Source organism: Vigna unguiculata, chromosome 5 (genome assembly GCF_004118075.2).
Source record: "Vigna unguiculata cultivar IT97K-499-35 chromosome 5, ASM411807v1, whole genome shotgun sequence".
NCBI classification, from domain to species: domain Eukaryota; kingdom Viridiplantae; phylum Streptophyta; class Magnoliopsida; order Fabales; family Fabaceae; genus Vigna; species Vigna unguiculata.
In genome coordinates this window covers 45,520,076-45,542,129 of record NC_040283.1, presented here as the reverse complement: position 1 = coordinate 45,542,129, position 22,054 = coordinate 45,520,076, and the positions used below count along the sequence as shown (strand labels likewise).

Here is a 22,054-nt window from a genome sequence, read left to right as displayed (position 1 = left end):
GGGTACAAAATCAATAATTATACCTTAACCTTGTGTTTGGATGATGCATTTCAACAATTCAAAGAAATTAAAATGTATTGTATTTAAAATTCTTGCAATTGAATTTCCTTCATTTTTTAAATAATATGCTTGGATAGAGTAATTGAAATATCTTACATTTCAATTTCTTGTTTGGATAAAATAATTGAATTTCTCTTATGAGATAAAATTTCATTTTAATAATATTTATTTTAATATATAAATTTTGAATTTAAATTTAACAAATATAATTGTCAACTTAAAATATTTAAATTCAGTCAAATTAAGGTCTTCGACTTGGTCTGACTCGTGTACATCGTCAAGCTCGTCTAGTTCGTCAGGCTAGTCTAGCCCAACCCGTTAAGTTCGTCGGGCCAGTCAACCCATTAGGATCGTCAAGCTGATCGAACCTGTTAGGATCGTCGAGCACATCAGGCTTGTTTGAATCGTCGAGCCGGTCAGGCCTGTTTGGGTCGTCGGGTCGGTCAGGCCCATTTTAGTCGTCGGGTCGGTCAAGCCTATTTGGGTTGTTGGGTCGGTCAGGCCCGTTAAGGTCATTGACCCAGCCTGACCTGTATACGTCGTTGGGCCCCCGAGCCCATATGGTTTATTGGGTCCACCTGACCCGTCTTAGTTGTCGAGCTTGTCGACCCGTCTTGGTTACCGGGCTCATCCGACCTGTCTAGGTCGTCGGGCCTGCCCAACCCGTTTGAGTTGTCAGACCCATCCAGCCCGTGTGGGTCTTCAAGCTCGTCCGACTTGTCTTGATTATTGGGCTCATTTGGGTCATCTAGACCGTCTGGTCCATTTGGGTCGTTCGGCCCGTTTTAGTAGTTAATTGGATTGACTTGTTTGTTGGGTGTAGTTAACATCATTTTAGTCTCTTTGTTGATGTATCATTGATCAAGTGTATTCAATATGGTACTAAATTGATCAATTTTAAAAAATAAGGGTACCAAATTGAACGTTTCAAAAATTTGGGAATTAAATTGAACAAACTAAAAAAATTGGGGTACAAAATCAATAATTATACCTTAACCTTGTGTTTGGATGATGCATTTCAACAATTCAAAGAAATTAAAATGTATTGTATTTAAAATTCTTGCAATTGAATTTCCTTCATTTTTTAAATAATATGCTTGGATAGAGTAATTGAAATATCTTACATTTCAATTTCTTGTTTGGATAAAATAATTGAATTTCTCTTATGAGATAAAATTTCATTTTAATAATATTTATTTTAATATATAAATTTTGAATTTAAATTTAACAAATATAATTGTCAACTTAAAATATTTAAATTCAGTCAAATTAAGGTCTTCGACTTGGTCTGACTCGTGTACATCGTCAAGCTCGTCTAGTTCGTCAGGCTAGTCTAGCCCAACCCGTTAAGTTCGTCGGGCCAGTCAACCCATTAGGATCGTCAAGCTGATCGAACCTGTTAGGATCGTCGAGCACATCAGGCTTGTTTGAATCGTCGAGCCGGTCAGTCCTGTTTGGGTCGTCGGGTCGGTCAGGCCCATTTTAGTCGTCGGGTCGGTCAAGCCTATTTGGGTTGTTGGGTCGGTCAGGCCCGTTAAGGTCATTGACCCAGCCTGACCTGTATACGTCGTTGGGCCCCCGAGCCCATATGGTTTATTGGGTCCACCTGACCCGTCTTAGTTGTCGAGCTTGTCGACCCGTCTTGGTTACCGGGCTCATTCGACCTGTCTAGGTCGTCGGGCCTGCCCAACCCGTTTGAGTTGTCAGACCCATCTAGCCCGTGTGGGTCTTCAAGCTCGTCCGACTTGTCTTGATTATTGGGCTCATTTGGGTCATCTAGACCGTCTGGTCCATTTGGGTCGTTCGGCCCGTTTTAGTAGTCAATCATGCCCAGCCCGCCTTGATCGTTCGCCTGCCTGACCCGTCTTTATCGTCAGACCTGTTTTATCGTCAGGCCAACCCGGTATGTGTATGTCATTGGGTTGGCCCGACTCGTCTCGATCATCTAGGTCATCTGAGGCAAATTGACACCTCTAATGTTGAACAACGATGAATTTCAAAAATTGTGGAATTTCAATTTCCTTCCTTTTTGAGTGAATTTCCAAATTCTACTATTTTAGTGATTTGAAATACCTTCTTAAAATTATTTAATTTTAATTCCCTTCTAATTTCTTCATCCAAACAAGTTATTTTACTTAGAAGAAATTTAAATTCTCCAAATAAATGAATTACCCTCTTAAATTGCATCGTCCAAACACACCCTAAATATATTTGTAGTCCCTAATAAAATTGTAACTCGTGTGAAATTTTTGATACATTTTAGTCTACAAATTTATTTTAACTTAAAAAATAAATGAAGGGATAGATATAGTCGTTTTAATTCAAAAACATTAATTTTTTTTTTCAAATCTGTTTTCCTTCAGACATACATTGAAATAAGAATCTTTATATAAATAATTTAAATGTTAATTTGAGATGTGTTTGATACGTAAAAAAAAATTAACGTAATTGAAATAAAATGATTATATATATATATATATATATATTTATTTTTAAAGTTTGAAAATTAAAATATATAAAAATTTTGAAAATGAAAAATTTTAATGCAAAGTTGAATAGCTAAAATTATATTTAATCATTTATTTATGTGTAATTATATATATATATATATATATATATATATATATATATATATATATATATATATATATATATATATATATATATATATTCAATATTTGTATGGTAATGATCAATAAAATGGATGAATTGGTAAAGCACTTAGAAAAGCATGAAGAAAATACAATTCGTATTGCATTTGTGCTAATTTGGTTTCCATGTTTATAAGAAATATGTGTGTTCTGTTCTTAAAATTTAAGATTGGACTTTGTGTTATGATGTCATACATTTGTTAATTGTTTATGTATTTGATAAATACTTGTTAATTATCTACATATTTCATAAATATTAAGTGGTTGTGTCAACCACTAATAACGTGTCATTATAATAATATTTTATAGGTATACGTTAAAGTATCAATTAACTTTTGTTTACCACGATTAATTTATATCTCGAAAATTTGGTTCATAATTTTTGGTGGAAAATTTTTCTTATCACATTCTTTTTATATATAAGATTTAATTTCATGACATTATTTTAAGAGAATCAAATTCAATATTATTTATATGTCATAATTGTTATGGCAACAACTTATGTGTGTTTGGATTGCACTTAAAAAAATTAAATTTGGTTTGGTTTGAAATTAACTCACATTTGGAGCTCAATCAAACAATTAGAATAAAGAAAAGAATGTATCACATGTGGGTTGGTATTAGTACTTTAGACATCAAAGTCTTAATATAAACAATTAGATTAAAATCATTCATTTAAAAAGAAAAAATATAAAAGACTAAACTTTTATTTTAAAAACAGAGAAACTAAAAATTTAGGATTTGAAAAATTAGAGAGTAACCTAATAAAATATGGGTCTGGCATGAGTGATGCCATTCCTCTGCACAGAACATATCCCTTGAGGAGAAGCAGCGAATCTTTTGAATTGGTTTATTAATTACTTAGCGAATGTCTCGTGGCTATTCTTTATTTCTTCATTTTCAGGCTTCATCAGTGCAGACAAAGGGACTGTGCTGTGATTGGAATATGTCAAGATAAGTTATGCTTTTCGTGTTTCGCTTCACTTCCACGCCACCACTTGCTTATTCTCATCAATTCACCTTCATTTTCTCACATGCCTCGCACTATCTTTTCCATGTGTTGTTCCTCTTAGGTGTGCAGTGAGCACAGTTTGCCATCCATTAAACACTAAAAAGAAAAGTAAATTAGACAAAAATGAACTTGCATTCATGAGACATATATTCCCAGAAATGAAGTGCACCATGCTACTCTTTGCTTATTTTTAATTATTTAGAAAATAAAATTTATTAGTAGTGTGACAGATCTTTCTAAAAAAATATAATACTAAAGAGATATAAGTTCAAACCTTTCTATACAAAATTGACAAACTTTAATAAAATAGATATATGATATTCTTATTTACATAACACTCAATTTTCTTGTTACTACTTGACGTAAAACTTAAATTCATACATTCATACTTTGATTTTCAACCATCCACTCGTGTTAATAAAAAATATCACTGTTGTTCATCATCACGAGACACACTTCCTTGACCATCCATAAAAAAAAAACTTTTGGATACAATATAAGCCTATAATCGATAGGTCTTTTAGAAGAAAGATACAGAGAACATAGGATATCAATGATACATAAATTTAACATAAACATAAACATAAAATATCTACACTTCTGATTCAAAACCTTCAAAACAATGAATTTATAATTTCTTTTGTGTTCAACTCTCTCGTCACTATATAATGTAACTTAGGCTACATATATAAGTGCTTAAAAATGACATTACATGATATGATATTATAATTAAAAATAGTATAATTTGCTATAAGACTTTTTTTCATAATATATATTAAGAAAAAGTGTTTATAAATTATTTTTAATCTGTTGAGTTGAGTTAATATATTATAAATAAATATAATAGCTAAATAAATACATAAAATAAAAAGAAAATTAAAGAGAAAAAACTGAAACGGTTGGAGAAGAGGTGCGAGGCAGGTGATCATGATCCTCTAACGGAGTTGGCGTGTTCCTTCAAGAAGTGCTTAAAGGTGGAGAAAGCAGAGTTAACAGAGGAAGTTACAAAACTTTTCATTCGTTCGTTCGTTGGTTCATTCATTTTCATTCGGCACCAAAAGATATCAAGGTCAGTTTCTTCATATTCCTTCCATTCAATTCTCTTTCTTTATCTTACACTCGTGCATTCATTTTCATCTTCAGTCTTCACCTATCACCATTTTTCTTGTTACACTTCTAGAATCAACGCAACTGCGAGGCTTATGTTCTAATTCTCTGCTTCCGTACAACTAAACAGGTACTCGTCGTTCAGTTTTTCTTTTCTTCACCAGAGATCGAAGATTTCAGTTTTCGTTCCACGCGATCTTGTTCTTCGTTGCATAACTAACTACCTTGAGAGTGTTTAAGCTTTGTTTCCTTTTCCACTTGATTAGTGTGCTTTCAAGTTCACCGTGAAAATGCTTCATGCAACTTTGTTCCTCTTTTTTTAGAATCTGACGAATGCAAAAATTATGCAATAATGTCGTTCATATCCAATGATTGTTTTATATGTAGTGTATGTTAGGATTTTAATTTTGTTCAGTAATAACGAAATTAAAATTGTTGCTGTATCTTAATTGTTTCATTATTTTCGTGATCAATAACTATATGAGTAGTGATTTACTACTTATTGACTTTCATAGTTATTGTAATTAGGCCAACAATAATTTGGGTTTTCGAACTACAGTATCTAGAAAGACCTAATCATTTCTTTATCTCAAAATTCAGGTTAACATTTTAGAGTAGCTGAGTGATCTGGTGTTGATTGCTTCAGTTTTACTGACGGACATGCGGAATTGAATACTTGAATTCACTCTAAAAATTACTTGTATGTGAATTCATTCTGCACGTTACCTTTTGTGATTCACTCTGCAGATTCACCATTTTCCGTAAATTCACATTACTGATTCACTATTTTCTTTGAATTCACTCTGCAGATTACTTGTCCGGCAGATAGAATTCAAGATCAGTTAGAACCCACACATGGAGGTCCGTTACAGTAACATGAGCTATCCCTATAGTACAGCAGGAAGCTTTATTGAATATGTTGAAGGTCTTACATACGAACATGTTAACTTCATTTTTTCTGGTGCCTCACATGCTCAGGTACCTTCAGAGATATTATCTACATTATGTTTGGATATTGATAGATTTTTCGCACCCTTTTTATTGTTTCCTTTTTGTAGATTTGTTGGGATACATAGCTAAGTTTGATATACAGTGTAAAACTTTTCAAATATAGAATAAAGGTCTTCTTTTAAAGGGTTTATATACAACATTATTCATGTTATTTTCCTGCGAGTAGAGCTCTGGTTGAAAGTTGCAAGTAAAAAAGTTTCCATACATACACAGGAGAGTTCATACCCTTCAAGTTCAACTACAAGCTTTTACAAATCTGGGCTGTTTGAACCAGACAGTACCTCGTACCATCAGGATAGTAATGGTTACGAGGTGAATTATCATGAACAATTGATGGATGAGTATAGAAGGCACTCGGAAAACTCTGCAACAATCAATGAACAGATGGCAACAGTACGTATAGAAAGGGAAGGAGTAAACAATGTCACACTAGACAGTTCTACTGAATGTAAGCTACAGAGTTTCATCACTGGATAATTTTCAACAAATATATTATCCACTTTAAACCCCTTTTACAGATCTGTAGTCCAACCAATGTATAATATGTCTGCTCAAAATTAAAACAAATCCATCTCTTTTCTTTCAGGTCCGAGAAGGCATCATAATGATTTCAATGACTATGAGGTATTTTTATTAAATTTCTGGTGCATTAAGTATTTAAATAATTAAATGGATATTCTTTAAACATTGAAGTTGTATCTATGCCTACAACACAATCACGAATTAATTAGAATGAGCTAAGCCATTTTTTTATAATTTTTTTCAGGTCAGTTGGGAAGACAATATTGATCCTGACAACATGACCTATGAGGTTGGGCTGAAAGTAACCTTCCTTTTGTTTGCCACATATATTTCTCACTTAAAAGTAAACTAATCTTATATTTGGTTTCTTAAAAGTATACAACCAATATTCTAGATGTATATAATGGTAAGTTTTACAATTGTTTGATTTTTAGAACCTATATCTTCAACCTTTTCCTTTTTGGTCGTTTTACTCCTGCACAAGCCTCTTCCCCCTTCGTTTCTTCCAGCATAATGCATTACGTTCTATCCACACTACTACTGCATCATTTTCCCAAAAATATGTTTAAAAGTTGTATCATTTAACAATTGCTTATAATAGTTACAAAGGAGACAGTTGTGGGATTGATCTAGCGATTAGGACCTTTTGTCACTCATTAAAGTTGCAAGTAAGGAAGGCGCTGCAAAACCTCTATACCATTTCCAAAATTATTTGGTTTAGACAAGAAAGCATGATATTGACAACCCTTGCCTTCACCTATAAAATAGACTAATAGGGTGGTGGAAGTTATTAAGGGTTCAAACCAATGGATGGGTGTGTGAGACAGTTACCAATGTAACAGACAACTATAGGGCAGACCATCCAACTTAAACTATCACGGTTTATTGGTTGATGGGGTTATAATTTGTATGACATGCGTGTCGTTCTGATCATCATGAGCACTTAGTTGTAAAAGTCAAGTTCTTTGTTCCCTTCGTTATAGTAGTACAATACTTTTTCTTAATAGTATCCTTTTCCATGTTAGTTATTGAAGAAATTCTGGGACTGTATTCTTTTATCTTCTCTGTAAATCCCTTTCTACTTGCTAATGATGTGCCACCTGGTGATGGAAAAGGCTTGGTTGTTGTTACCTGTGAAAATCTAAATTCCTTGTTCTATCTCGAAGAATAACAATAGATAAAAGTTGGAAGTACAGACTTCTTTCACTTGGTTTTATTTTTTTTACCTTTTCCTCACATTGATACCATTTTATTTATCGTAGGAACTACTTGAATTAGGTGAGACAGTTGGAACTGAGTGTCGTGGTCTCACCCAAGAACAAATTTCATCGATTCCAGTATCGAAATACAAGTGTGGCCGCTTTTTCTTCTTTAGGAAGAAGTCACGGGAGGAGAGGTTATTTTCCGTTTCTAGATTTTGTTTTAGTTTTCTGAAAATGAAATTACTTCATGTAAGTTTTTCTGTTTAGTAAATTTTTTTCGGAATTATATGCCTTCTTAGCTCTGTTAAACTACATTGTCTAGCAACGAGGCTAATAAATATGGGTGCGGTAGCAGACAAATGGGTTGTATTAGAAAAAAAAAGGATCAGTAATGGATTTATTAGGTGTTCCAAGACTATCACTAAGGATTCCCTTAAATAGAACATGTGCTTATGTAGATTATACAAGAATTCTACAAATACTTTGGTATATTGAGCCCATTGCATACTTGTCCTATACTTATCTATTGTTTTCTTGACAGAAGAGCAATTGTTTGGATATTGACTCCTCCTTAATGTGCTATTCTGATTCATTTTCATGTTTAGATGCGTGATTTGTCAGATGGAATATAGAAGAGGGGACAAGAGGATGACTTTACCATGCAAACATGCCTATCATGCTAGCTGTGGGAACAAATGGCTTAGCATCAATAAGGCAAGTTGTTTAGGAATGAGATCTCCGAGTGCGTAATAGACTCCGAACTTCAGAATCTATCAAAGCATTAGAGAGATCACGAGGCATATAAGAACTAATTTAGGTTTCTCACTGGCAATTACTACTCCCAAATTTTCTTTGTGAAATGCATATTTTTTAGGATTCACGCCATGTTGATTCAATTAATTTATAATAACGAGTTCGTTAAATATTTGTAGTGCTCAATTTGGCATATGCTGAAATGCCTCTTCTTTTCTGTGTTTTTTTCAGGCTTGCCCTATGTGTTACAGAGACGTGATTGTGGATGTGTCAAAACACAAATAATCACCTTCGAGCGAATAGAAATACCCTACCTGTATATGATTCGGTTTTTCCTTATGCTTAGATATCTCCTTTTTTTTTATCACCTATTAAATAATGTATTATATAGGTATAAGCGTTACCCTTTCTCATTTACAAAAATGAAAAATGATCAATCTTTCCTTAGTACAACCTACCAAAAAATTGTGGTTAATTAATATTTAAGTATATTATACTAATTATTTCAAAACCACCGTACTAACATATTCCCACACAAATGCCCTATAACAGTACTCCCCAAGCACATACAAACCATGAAACCATGCTTCAGCTTTGGGCAGCATTACAAATAAGCCTCAAAAACATAAATCATAACTCACAATACAAAACAAAGACAGAATGCCCAGTGCTCACTGCATAAATGGTTGGAAGCTAAGAGGATCAGCCGCAGCGAGGATTCAAAACGCATAACGCTTTTATCGTAAAGGCTGAATTATGTGCTCTAATTTCACCAATTTAGTGTTATTATTGTTATTTTGAATTAACATCTCCTGCTGTGTTGAGTACCGAAACCTAAAATAGTCAAGATATTATATGTAGTATAAATGCGCGCATGCAATAGGTTTACACACGCTTTCCCCAATATTACTATTAAATTATATAATACTATATCCATGTGCACACAAAAATTAGAATCAACCCGATTATCCAGTAATCCGTAGATAATTTTTTTATCTTATATTTCAAAAATATACTGCACACAATATAGAGATTTTTTTTTTTACTTTTGATCAAAGTTCCTAATATCTTTTATATACAAAAAAACTATTATGTCAAACTGATAATTGCTTTTTGCATCTCTTATTTATTTATTTAAAATAATTGTTTTACATTTGTTTTCTATTTAGTGAAATAAAAGTATTAATATGAGACAATGATGCAATTAAATATTATATTTATTAAAATAAAAAAAACTGTTACTTTCTTAATTTTTATGTTAAATGGGAATGAAAATAATTCAAAAGTAGGATTAAAAATAAACGTATTTCACGGCACCCACTCTATTTTCTTTTTCACTAGAAATTGGTAAACACAATCTAGTTTATGAATTTCACATATTTTTTATAAAAGTTAGATCAGGCTTTAGACAATTATTTTGAGATTAATTTCCATATACTCCTACTGCAAAACAAAATTATACTTTCAATCAATAATCATCCATATAACCTTTTCATTACTTATTAAAAAATCAACCACTAATCATGACAATTAATAATTTGATGGCATCATAAAAATTCATTATATCATCAATAAATTATAAAGTATTTACTCTAATTTTTATTACGCAAATGAAAATAGGTTTAAAATCGTGTTGCTTAACTAACAATATACAAAATTAAACAATTTGCTTTCCAATTTAAAACTTTTTTACGCATGAGTTTTTTATCCTTCATTTATACATGTATTAAATAATGAATTCAAATATATCGCTATAATATCTATTGATTATTGTGATATGATAACAAAGTAAATTCTTAATAAATGTATTTTTCTGTAAATATAAATAAATAACCGTGTTTAAAAAATCATTATAAAAATTATACGAGAAAATAATAACTCTATAATTATCGCAATGTTTAATACTGGATTCAATGATTTGACTAAAGGCTAGTGATATCTTTTTGTTTTTTTATAACACTGCGATCTTCTATCAATTTATGCGAGAACGTGGTTTCGTGATACACACAACAACAATATTTTGGTCCCTCCAATCTTATAATAAGTAATACTTTTTCTTTGTTATTTCTTTGCAAAAGTTATAGTTTTGATTTGGCTAAGCCATACTTTACGTGTTTGATGGCGTATTTTTCTATCAACATATTTTTTAAATGCTGATAAATAAAAAATAACTTTAAAATTTACTTCCACCTTTTTACCTTCGTTTTAAATTATTAAAAGTTAATAAATACATAGAATTTGAAATTAATTTTTATCTTTCACATTTATTATTAGTTTGAAATAAATCGTACGTGTTATTATTAAACTGCAATTTAATCATATTATTTAATTGTATTTTAATAAATTAATTTTATTATAATGTGTAGGAAGAATCTATATGCAATTAAGCACGAAAGTGAAAAGTGAAACTATTTTAAATAATGTTACTTTAATTTATTTAAGTCCTAGAACTAAATTCAAACTCTCACGGATCAGACTGTTCATTCCACCTTTTACTTTTATAACTAATAATCCAATGTAAGACATTTCTTAAATTTTGCTGGGCATCGAGACAAACTTTTGCTTTTTTCTTTAACGAAGAATATTAATAAAGCTTGAAGTACTACACTTATATTTTCTTCTTATTTACTAAAAACTAGTGCTAACAAATTAAAATAACAAAACTTCTTAAAAAAACCACTACACCATAAATATCATAATATAATTAATACTTTAGGGAAATAGTTCTTTTTTAATTACTTAAAGTGTAACACTGTGTTCGTTTGAAGTTGAGTGGTAATGTGAAGATGAATTACGTAATAATTTATGTGTTCGTTTGAAGAAAATTAAGAGGAAGGCATGCAACAATTAGCGGGATTTAGTAGTTTTCCAATCCCACCTAACACGCGATCATTTAAGTTGATTCACTTGGTTAAATACAATTTTACCCTCTACAAAGTTGGAACACATCCATGCATAGTAAGTGTGAGCAAAGGGACCTGTGAACGATAAAGAGCATGGATCCATTCCCACCTCACTTGAAATGGATTTGGTGTGGTTAAACACCTGGCAAAGTTGGAACCCATCCACGCATGGTATGAGCGAAGGAGTTGAACGTGAAGAGCATGAATCTGTTCCCATCTCACTTGGAACGAATATGGATGTGGCTAAAGAACTGGATCCAATCCCACCTCAAATGGAACGAATCTATGTGTAGGCAGAAAGTGAGAGATTCGATCCCAGTTCAAGTGGAATGGATCTATGTGTAGAGAGAAAGTGAGATATTTGATCCCCTCTCAAGTGGAATAGATTTGTGTGGGCAATATGGTAAGGGCAAAATGGTAATCTCCTCAATACTTCTATTAAAACATATTTTTTTAATCTATCATATCAATCAAATTTCTCATCAACTTTCACAAAAATTACTTTAAATTCTACTCACAATCACCTCTAAATCCTTTAAAAAAACAACACAAAATTCACTCTCAAATCCACTCAAACCCATCCACTCGTTCTCAAATCCTCTCCTTCAAATGAACACATTATAAAAGTTAAATAAAATCAATTACATTACGCATAAAAGTTAAGAACAAGTGATATATGCTTTAATTTTACATCATTATTCAATAACTAATTATTGTATATATGACCAACATTCATTCACTTTTTAAATAATACTTATCTAAAAATCAATAGTGATTTTTTTATTAAATTAAAAAATCAAAGAGTTATAATTCTGATACTTGGTTTGATCTCATTGTTTTTAACTACTATTGTTATGGTCAAACTCAAACATTATTTTTATGATTCAAACTCTTATTTCAAGTTTTTTGTAACCAACTAACATGGTTGAAGGACAATCATGCTCCTTAAATATGTATATGGACAAATATTGGATCTCGATGCCCGTGTGAACACAAAACATATATTAAAAGAAGTCAACCTCTTAACTACGAATCGAATTCTTTATTAAAGGACATCTCAAATTTAAAAAAAGAAAAAGCAACAACCAATATATACCAAATTTAAAATAAAATAATACACTAAGTTAATGAATGAAATTAAGAGCATCGACCAATTTACCTACATAAACAATTGCATTTGCAATTTCTGAAATTATGATAGAAAAATTATCTTTTGACAAAATTTATTTTGACAATTTGTGAATTCAGGAATTAATTGACCAAACTTTTTATAATTTCCCAATAAAAATATGTTCAACATATTGAATAGGAGAAAATAAAAAATTTGATAGAAAGATTTTTAAAGTGCCCATAGAATGCATATACCTACATCTAAATTAAAATTGATTTTGAAAAATTATTATTAAATATTCATATAAATTGAATGGCCGAAATTATTTCTTCTCCCCAAAAAGCTAAAATATTTGTAAACTCAATATATCAGAATTTATATAATATAATATTAAAAATATTTTATGGAAAATTAATCTCAACTCTTTGTTTTCCTTGAAGGAATAAGCATACCAGTGAAATGAAATATAAAATGGAATAATAATCTTACCCCTCTATCCAAAATGGAATGGTTAAAATTGCTTCTTACTATATGTCAGAGAAGTTGAATTTTAGAATATATTATCTATTTTCATGAAATTTTCAGGAAAAGAAATTGGGTTTAAGGAGAACCTGAGAGGAGAGAAGATTATTTGATGGCTTCCCACGAAATTGTGAATATAATTCCTTTCCCACAGCTGGCCACACCAACTCGTTGACACTGCCAACATCAATTATTTCTGAACTCAGGTTACATTAGAACTCACCGGCAATGCAATGCTATATAATATGATGCAATTCTCTTTTAGCCAATCCGTGTAATAAGAATGTGTTTGATTAGGGAATTGAAATTAAGAAATACTAAAATAAATGGCAAGGTATATCAATGTCCTGCATAAGTTGAAGGAGAATGTCTTATACGAGAGACAACAGGGTCAACATGGATTAAAATTTTAATTACGATCTATAACTGTAAAAGGAATTATCTTCCCTGACTGTTCAAATTTTCATCTAATTTCAAAACTAAGATCTCTTTAATATCTGCTATATATTTGGGTGCAGATAAACTAGGTATTGGGATCGAATTCTTACTAGTTTCACTCATGACTAATTTGTACCTTAACTTGACAAGAAAATGAATCTCCAAATGTCTTTGGCCATGAGTCTATGACAGACACAAATAGTTAATTTTGATATGTAAGTTAATAAACCTACTAGTATTCCTGCACCATGTCAAGGACATACGTGGAGCAAGTTGTGTTTATCTCTACAATTAAATGACTATCAAAATGCAACTAATGGATCACCTTATATATAGAATACATGTCTCTGAAAACAACACGATGATGGCAGAGTAAAAACAGTAGCAGCATTCTCTAATATGTCTAGAACAGTACATATAGCAAGTATAATGAAATCACTAGGAAAAATGAGTCCTACCTGCAGAGTTCGCACTAGACCAGTAATGTAATGGAAAATTACAATCGGATAGGGAAACCACTCAAAATGCAGTTAAGAACATAGTTAGTTAGATGCTCAATGTTAATGTGGAAAAACAAACATCAGTGAAGTACCAATAATATTACATCAACAGTTAAACCCTGAAAACCTAGTCAAATGGGGTAACTGATCAAAGGTTCATAAGACCAAGTTTTGTACGGATGAGAAAAACCGTAAAATACTCTAAAGTAATCATACCAAGATAAAATTATAATGTCACATTCTCATGGGGATAATTTTAACTATAGCCATTGTCATGACTTGAGAATGTAAGTTTGCCTATTGATCCGGATGTCTGGTAGGTTTTTGTTTTGACCGACACCCTGACATTTGACTTCAATATGATGTTTGGTACTTCAGGCTTGCTCTAATATATTCACCGGTTCTCTAAAGTTCAATTGAAATAATCATAGCTGGCTGCTTTAACGCGCATTTTCAAAATTTGATCCAATTCAACTAGTTCTTACGTCCAACCATGCCATTGCCAACCTTCTTTCTTGACTTTGTTGCTAATCCATATCGTAAGAAATATGAATTCACATAATGGAGGCCTGCAACTTCAACTCCGAATAATGATTTGAACAAAAAGGGTAATGTGCAGCATGTATATTAAATCCTCAACCAGTCTGTCGATGCATTTAACAAATAAACAGTATCAGCCATAACTGAAGGCTAACACTATATAAAGGGTTAGGATGCATACTTTGCAAATGCAAGCATAGAGCATAGCTCATCTAAACAACCACTGGTGCTGCACACTGATAGAAGATGAGAACATCGGCAGGGCCGAGGCACTGGCCTCGACTCATCTATGGATTGGCATTTTGTCTAATTGCTATCACTGTGGCTGGTGATGATTATAACTATAAGCCTTACTATGCATCCCAGCCAACCTATTACTCTCCACCAGAGCATGCAAAACACCCACCCCACCATTACAAAAAACCTCCACATGCACACAAATCTCCACCTTCACCTTATGTCTATAAGTCACCACCACCTCCCTCTCCTTCACCACCACCTCCATATATCTACAAGTCTCCTCCACCACCATCCCCATCACCACCCCCACCATATGTTTATAAGTCTCCTCCACCTCCATCTCCTTCACCACCCCCTCCATACGTGTATAAATCTCCTCCACCTCCATCCCCATCACCACCCCCTCCTTACGTTTACAAGTCTCCACCACCTCCATCCCCCTCACCTCCCCCTCCTTATGTCTACAAGTCTCCACCACCTCCATCCTCCTCACCTCCTCCACCATATGTGTACAAGTCTCCTCCTCCACCATCTCCATCACCTCCACCTCCTTATGTCTACAAGTCCCCACCTCCACCATCTCCATCACCTCCCCCTCCTTATGTTTACAAGTCTCCACCACCTCCATCCCCCTCACCTCCCCCACCATATGTCTACAAGTCTCCTCCTCCACCCCCTTATGTCTACAAATCTCCCCCTCCACCATCTCCATCACCTCCACCTCCTTATGTCTACAAGTCTCCACCACCTCCATCCCCCTCACCTCCTCCACCATATATTCACAAGTCTCCTCCATATGTCTACAAATCTCCCCCTCCACCATCTCCATCACCTCCCCCTCCTTATGTGTACAAGTCTCCACCACCTCCATCCCCCTCGCCTCCTCCACCATATGTATATAAGTCTCCTCCTCCACCATCTCCCTCACCTCCCCCTCCTTATGTATACAAGTCTCCACCACCTCCATCCCCCTCACCTCCTCCACCATATATTCACAAGTCTCCTTCATACGTCTACAAATCTCCCCCTCCACCATCTCCATCACCTCCCCCTCCTTATGTCTACAAGTCCCCACCACCACCATCTCCATCACCACCCCCTCCATATATTTATAAGTCTCCTCCCCCACCATCCCATTCACCACCTCCTCCGTATGTCTACAAGTCTCCACCACCACCATTCCCATCACCACCACCTCCTTATGTCTATAAATCTCCACCACCTCCATCCCCTTCACCTCCACCACCATATATCTACAAGTCACCACCACCTCCATCCCACTCGACTTCACCATATGTCCACAAGTCCCCATACGTCTACAAATCTCCTCCCCCTCCATCTCCTTCACCTCCTCCTCCATACGTGTACAAGTCTCCACCTCCACCTCCTCATTATGTTCACAAGTACCCGCCACATCACCTACCTTACCTCTATAACTCCCCACCGCCTCCTGCAGGCTATTAAGTTAACTAAACCAGCTTATATCGTTTCAACAAATTTATGCAACACATTGCTGCGATTACTACTAAGACTTCGTCAATAATACAGGGTCTACACCGAAGAGCCTTTGTTATGAATGTAGCCCTGTTGTGTCATTTATTATTGTCCATTCAAAAGTTTGCTTAATTTTAAATTTTATCATATCATATTATATACATTAATTTTGCTAAGTTTCCATTTTGGCATTTCCTTGTTTCTATGATATGATCTTAATGTAGTTCGTGCCCTGCTCCTACGATATAAAGATTCCATTCGATATCGTAAAATGAACCTCGTAGTTATCTCTTATCGAAACATTAGCTGTTTGTCTCTAGATTTACACGTGGAATCTTTGAGAATGATGGGCCCTTTGAAAGAGAATATAATAATAATAATAATAATAATAATAATAATAATAATAGAAAAAGACATGTTGTCTCCATCTGACATCCATGTTTGTTGAAATAATTGACTGGTGAAATTCATAAAGAGACATTGGCTCAAATTAAGCACAGGGTTTTCAAAATCTCTCTTTCGAACGTTAATTAATTAGTCAGAAGAATCAGCAAATGAACACCAACCCAAAAGTTTAATTACTCTGGAATTTACGACGGCACATAACCCAACTGAAATTCGCCCTAATTTAACAATCACACACTACTTAGAAAATAGTCAATGGCGTAATCACTTTTTAGCACAACATGGGCCAAAGTTTGAACGAGATATTCCAAAATGGAAACTCACCATGCCACCTCAAATAGAAATATCTAATGCAACCTAAACCCTATTTGGAAAGGGAGAAACTGAAGGATGGATATTCGGAAGATAATTAAAATGTTAATCATTTAACTTGAGCAATTAATTAATTAATATGAAGCGTGAAAGATACTTAAACATTGTAATTGTACAAGAGGCACGGGAATTAGAACCTTACAACGTTTGAGGATCTTCAAGTGTAATGGATGAGGCTTTGGGTGACAGAGAGAAGCGACCCTTCAATTCTTCACAACAAATGTTAGTGCAATGCAAAATACGAGGAAGAAGATGGAGGTTTGTATAGAAGAATGACTTTTGAAAAAGAAACTATGTATTCATAATTTTAGGATGGCTAGTTCAGAATTTCTTTTTAAAAAAAATAAGAGTTTTATGGTTGTACCATAATTTACTTCAAACAAATGAATAAATTCAATCCCAAATTTGAATAATTGATTAAGTATAAAAAAATAATGCAAATCAATGTCCTAAAAAATTAATTAATAAATAATTAATGAGCATTAATTTCATTATTTTTACATTAAAAATTAGAATTATTAAATATATTAATTAAAATAATATAAATATATATGACTATTTTATAAAGATAAAACTATCTTTTTAAATTTTTAGATAATAAATTTAAGATAAAGAATATAGACTTTTGAAAATTTCAAGATCTTTACTAAAAAATAAAAAAAAGAATTTTTTGACACTCGAAGAGTCTTTGATTTTGAAAATTTCTATAAACTATTTAGATATTTAACATTATTTCTTTATTTATTTTTTTATTATTCAAATTTTCTTATATTTAATTTTTAATAATATTAAAATATAATTATTTTGTTATTTAATTATTTTTTAATTTTTATTGGTGGACATTAAATAAAATACAAAATACCTGTATAATAATAAACATTTTTGTTCTTTAAATAAAATAAAATTTAATTAATAATTATTAAGTCATATTTTATTTAATATCACACTTAATTATATATTTTTGTAAAATTCAATACATATTAATCATCTTTAACTAATATCTTAGAGACACTTAGTAGCGACACCCTAAAAGAAATTTAAGAGGTTATAGATTATTATCTAAGAAACTTTATGGTTTCCTTAACTTACATGAAACCGGTTAGAGTGAAGCTATAATTAAATCAATGAAATTTATAGTAATTTAAATAACAATAATTTGTAATTATGATAATTAAAAGCGGGAATTATTTGTTGCATTTCACTTATCATTTATTATTGTAAAAGGAAAATTAGAAATAATTTTGTTCTTTAACTTTTAATTGTTTTTTTTTATGCATTAACAATGAACTTTACATTTCACTGAATAAAAAAAACATCAATGTCTTTCAATTCGTTTAAAAATCAAAGTTGAATAAAAATAAAAAGTTCTTATTAAAAATATAAGTATATAATTAATTATCAAGTTTTCAACATAAAATGAAATTCATCGTATTGCTTTATACTTATTTAATTGATTAAATAGTATTTTGTTGCTAAAGCAAAAAATCTATATCACATAACATTTACACAAAAAAAAAAAAGAAGAATAGATAGCAGTTCTTGTTATTAGAGCTGTCAAAATGGGTAATTCGATTCGACCTATCATGGGTTGATGATTTAGTGAGTCAACCCAATCCGGCTCACTTTTTAGCGAGCCAAAAAAATTTGAATCCGGCCCGGCCCACCACGAGTTGACAGGTTAAACGGGTTGGCTCACGAGTTCACTTAATTAACAAAAAATACATTTTTTTTATGCATTAACAATGAACTTTACATTTCATTAAATAAAAAAAACATCAATGTCTTTCAATTCGTTTAAAAATGCAAAGTTGAATAAAAATAAAAAGTTCTTATTAAAAATATAAGTATATAATTAATTATCAAGTTTTCAACATAAAATGAAATTCATTTATACTTATTTAATGATTAAATAGTATTTTGTTGCTAAAGCAAAAAATCTATATCACATAACATTTACACAAAAAGAAAAATAAAATAAATAACAATTCTTGTTATTAGAGTTGTCAAAATGGGTAACCCGACTCGACCCATCATGCGTTGATGATTTAGTGAGTCAACCTAATCCGGCTCACTTTTTAGCGAGCCAAAAAAATTTGAACCTGGCCCGGCCCACCACGAGTTGGCGGGTTAAACGGGTTGGCTCACGAGTTCACTTAATTAAAAAAAAATACATTTTTTAGTCAAAACTAAATTATAATTAAAATTAAAATCTAAATAAACTTTAATACAATCCAAATACAAACCAAAATAAAAAAAATACAAATTATTTATGTGTTGGTTAAAATAAACAACCTAACATGACCCAAATGTAAAACTCAACTTAATAAAAAATAGGTTAAAATACTCCGTTGGTCCTCGTTTTGGTTCAGAAATCTCAAATTGGTCCTCGTATTTGAATTGATCTCAATTTCGTCCTCGTTTTTGTAATTGAGTATTAAATCAGGGCAATCAGTAACAGTGTTAAATTTTGTAACGTTAACTTGTTTTTGAATTTCTGACGTGGCGTTATGTATTATTTTTCAGTATTGCACAGTGACTGCGTGGACTGAGAATTAAAAAAAACGGTGCTTGAAACCCTAAATGATGTAATTAGGGATTGGATTGGGAAAATCAGTAAGTGCGGGAATGCGAACAACTTCTTCACTTCCACCCTGTCCAACGAAACAAAAAACCCCAAATTGCAAAATTAGGTTTTCGAAAACGAAAATACAAAAACAACATCCACCAAAAAAACAGAACTAAATTCATTTCCATATCTCATACCTTGAACTTTGGGCATCCCCAAAATTTTCTCCCCCTGTTCTTAGCAGTTCTAGCAGTTCTCGTGATTGCTTTCTCACCGCAATAGCATACAGGTGCGAAATCGAACCTCCTTCCCACACCCCATGGGAAGAAACGCTAGAATTTTTCATTCCCCAACCATTGCAAGTGCAGGACGAGCAAGAATGAGAGGGAGACATTACCGGTGCAAACAAAGCAAAACGAAGGAGACGAGAAACCTTCCGCACCCTCTTTCAAACACTTACCCTCTCTCAACATTATCTTCTTAAAAGGGAAAACAACAATGGTAGTTTACAGTGCCAACCACAACTCAATGACACGTAAGAATGAACATTACAACCACATCATCACATATTAACGCCATTTGCCAACAGTTAACGATTGCCCTGATCTAAAACTCAATTACAAAAATGGGGACGAAATTGAGATCAATTAAAATACGAGGACCAATTTGAGATTTCTAAACCAAAACAAGGACTAACGGAGTATTTTAACCTAAAAAATACTTGTGTGATCCTTTTATCTGCGGGTTGGTGAGCCAACCCGGCTCACCACGGGTTTAACCCGGGTGAGCCAGGTTCTAGATGAGCCAGGTCAAAAATCAATCTGTATTGAAATTTGTAAAAAAATTTCAACTCAACCCGGCCTGAACCCGTGGTGAGCCAAGTTGGCTCGCAGGTTCTAACCCAACAGCTCTACTTGTTATTTAACAAATAAATTGAAGATAAAAAATATTTATTTATTTTATATAAATAATAATATAATACTACATATACATAAGAAAGCATAGGGGTGGCAATTAGGGACTAGCGGGCCGGCCCGCGGAAAAACGCGGGGCGGGCCATGGTAGTGAGCCCGCAGGCCCGCATAGGACCGCGGTCCGCGCGGGCCGATCCACAAGCCCGCATAAAAAAAAAACTTGCACTTGTGTATATTAATTACTTCTTTTTTGGACTCTTGCATTAACGTTTCAAATTCTTGTTAACTAGAAAAGACAAGTATGATGTAATTTTTAATGTGATAAAATTTATAAAATATATTATGTATGTCATAGTATGAATATGATGAAAATGTTAAATTATCAATTTATTATTGAATTCCCCAAAGTCTTTAATTAATTTTATGAACTTCTTAAAGTTTCTCAATTTTTAAACATTGAAAGTTTTATTATAAAAATTAAAAAAAAATTAAAAAATTAAAAAAAAAATTAAAAAAAGCGGACCGGCCCGCAGGCTTAAAGACCAAGGAGTATGCGGAGCGGACTAATGTTTTTAACCCGCATAAAGTGTGCGGGGCGGGACGGGCCTTATGCGGGACGAGCCTAAACGGGTCGGACCGGCCCGCATTGCCACCCCTAAGAAAGCATGCATGTTAAAAGTTGTGTTTAGTAAATATTTTCTTTTAAAATAAGAAAAAAAAGAAAATCCAGTAGCAGATCGAGTAAGCGGTGTTCTTCCTTACAGTGGTATCGGCGCAGAGGCAGAGCAGAGGAACGATGGTGGCGTTGCAGGGGTACCACCAACCTTCGACAATCGAGGAAGTGAGAACCCTATGGATTGGGGATTTGCAGTATTGGGTGGACGAGGCTTACCTCAACCACTGTTTTACCCACACTGGTGAGGTTCTCTCCATCAAAATCATCCGCAACAAGATTACGAGCCAACCCGAGGCTTACGGTTTCATCGAGTTTGTTTCCCACGCGGCAGTGGAGCGCGTGCTCCAGACCTACAATGACATGCAAATGCTCGACACCGAACAAACCTTTAGGCTCAATTGGGCCTCTTTCGACATCGATGAGCGCAGGCCCGACGCGGGCCTAGAACATTCCATCTTCGTGGGCGATCTTGCTTCCGATGTAACCGATTTTCTTCTCGAAGAAACCTTCTGGGTCCACTATCCCTCCGTTCGCGGCGCCAAGGTCGTCACAGTGTTGTATTTTATATAAAATTATTATTCTCTATTATTATTATTATTAGGGATTAACATTATTTAATAAATTATATTATTTTTAAATATCAATTATGTTGTACAATTGTTATTAATTTATGTATAATACATATTGAATTTCTGATGAACGGTCTATGATGGATTGGATTATTCAATGAACAGTCTGTGATAAACTTAAGTATTCAGAAACTTGTTGAGAGATCTATAGTCTCTGCCTGGTAAGGATATAAAATTGATATCCCATATCCCAGTTTTATGAGACGATGTAACAACACATTCGTAAGATACGTTCTAGGATAACCTCTTACCAGAAAAGAGAGCAGTATCGTCTCACACCATGGAAACAATTTTTTTTAATCTTTCACTGATTATAGTTGGAAGATCATGTATCACTTTTCATCTATATTGTGTTCCTAATTACTGATCAGGTACGCTTCCGCGTTCTACTATTATATTAGGAACTGCTATTAATATTTGAGAATA

General features: G+C 33.1%; 3 protein-coding genes across 8 annotated transcripts; all 3 read left to right on the top strand.

Moving 5' to 3' along the window:
• The first annotated feature begins 4,613 nt into the window (after positions 1 to 4,613).
• LOC114183740 (E3 ubiquitin-protein ligase BIG BROTHER-like) lies at positions 4,614 to 8,765 on the top strand. 6 transcript variants are annotated; one of them, XR_003604507.1, is made up of 10 exons: positions 4,614 to 4,792; positions 4,904 to 4,960; positions 5,431 to 5,530; positions 5,640 to 5,808; positions 6,055 to 6,289; positions 6,428 to 6,465; positions 6,608 to 6,652; positions 7,626 to 7,759; positions 8,171 to 8,382; positions 8,550 to 8,765. XR_003604507.1 is itself a non-coding variant. In XM_028070866.1 (10 exons), exons 4-10 carry the CDS (start codon positions 5,686 to 5,688, stop codon positions 8,601 to 8,603), a joined length of 738 nt encoding a protein of 245 aa, XP_027926667.1. In that variant the 5' UTR covers positions 4,614 to 4,792; positions 4,904 to 4,960; positions 5,431 to 5,530; positions 5,640 to 5,685; the 3' UTR covers positions 8,604 to 8,765. The 6 variants fall into 6 exon arrangements, 5 of the variants coding, with proteins under 5 accessions (XP_027926667.1, XP_027926670.1, XP_027926668.1 ...); XM_028070866.1 differs by having other exon boundaries at positions 8,171 to 8,279; XM_028070867.1 differs by having other exon boundaries at positions 4,621 to 4,792; positions 4,867 to 4,960; positions 8,171 to 8,279.
• Positions 8,766 to 13,876: 5,111 nt separating this feature from the next.
• LOC114183585 (extensin-2-like) lies at positions 13,877 to 16,269 on the top strand. The gene has a single exon (XM_028070657.1). It carries the CDS (start codon positions 14,579 to 14,581, stop codon positions 16,034 to 16,036), a length of 1,458 nt encoding a protein of 485 aa, XP_027926458.1. The 5' UTR covers positions 13,877 to 14,578; the 3' UTR covers positions 16,037 to 16,269.
• Positions 16,270 to 21,048: 4,779 nt separating this feature from the next.
• On the top strand, positions 21,049 to 21,569 carry LOC114184775 (polyadenylate-binding protein RBP47B'-like). The gene has a single exon (XM_028072085.1). The coding sequence runs from the start codon at positions 21,120 to 21,122 to the stop codon at positions 21,567 to 21,569; it is 450 nt and encodes a 149-aa protein (XP_027927886.1). The 5' UTR covers positions 21,049 to 21,119.
• The last annotated feature ends 485 nt before the right edge of the window (positions 21,570 to 22,054 follow it).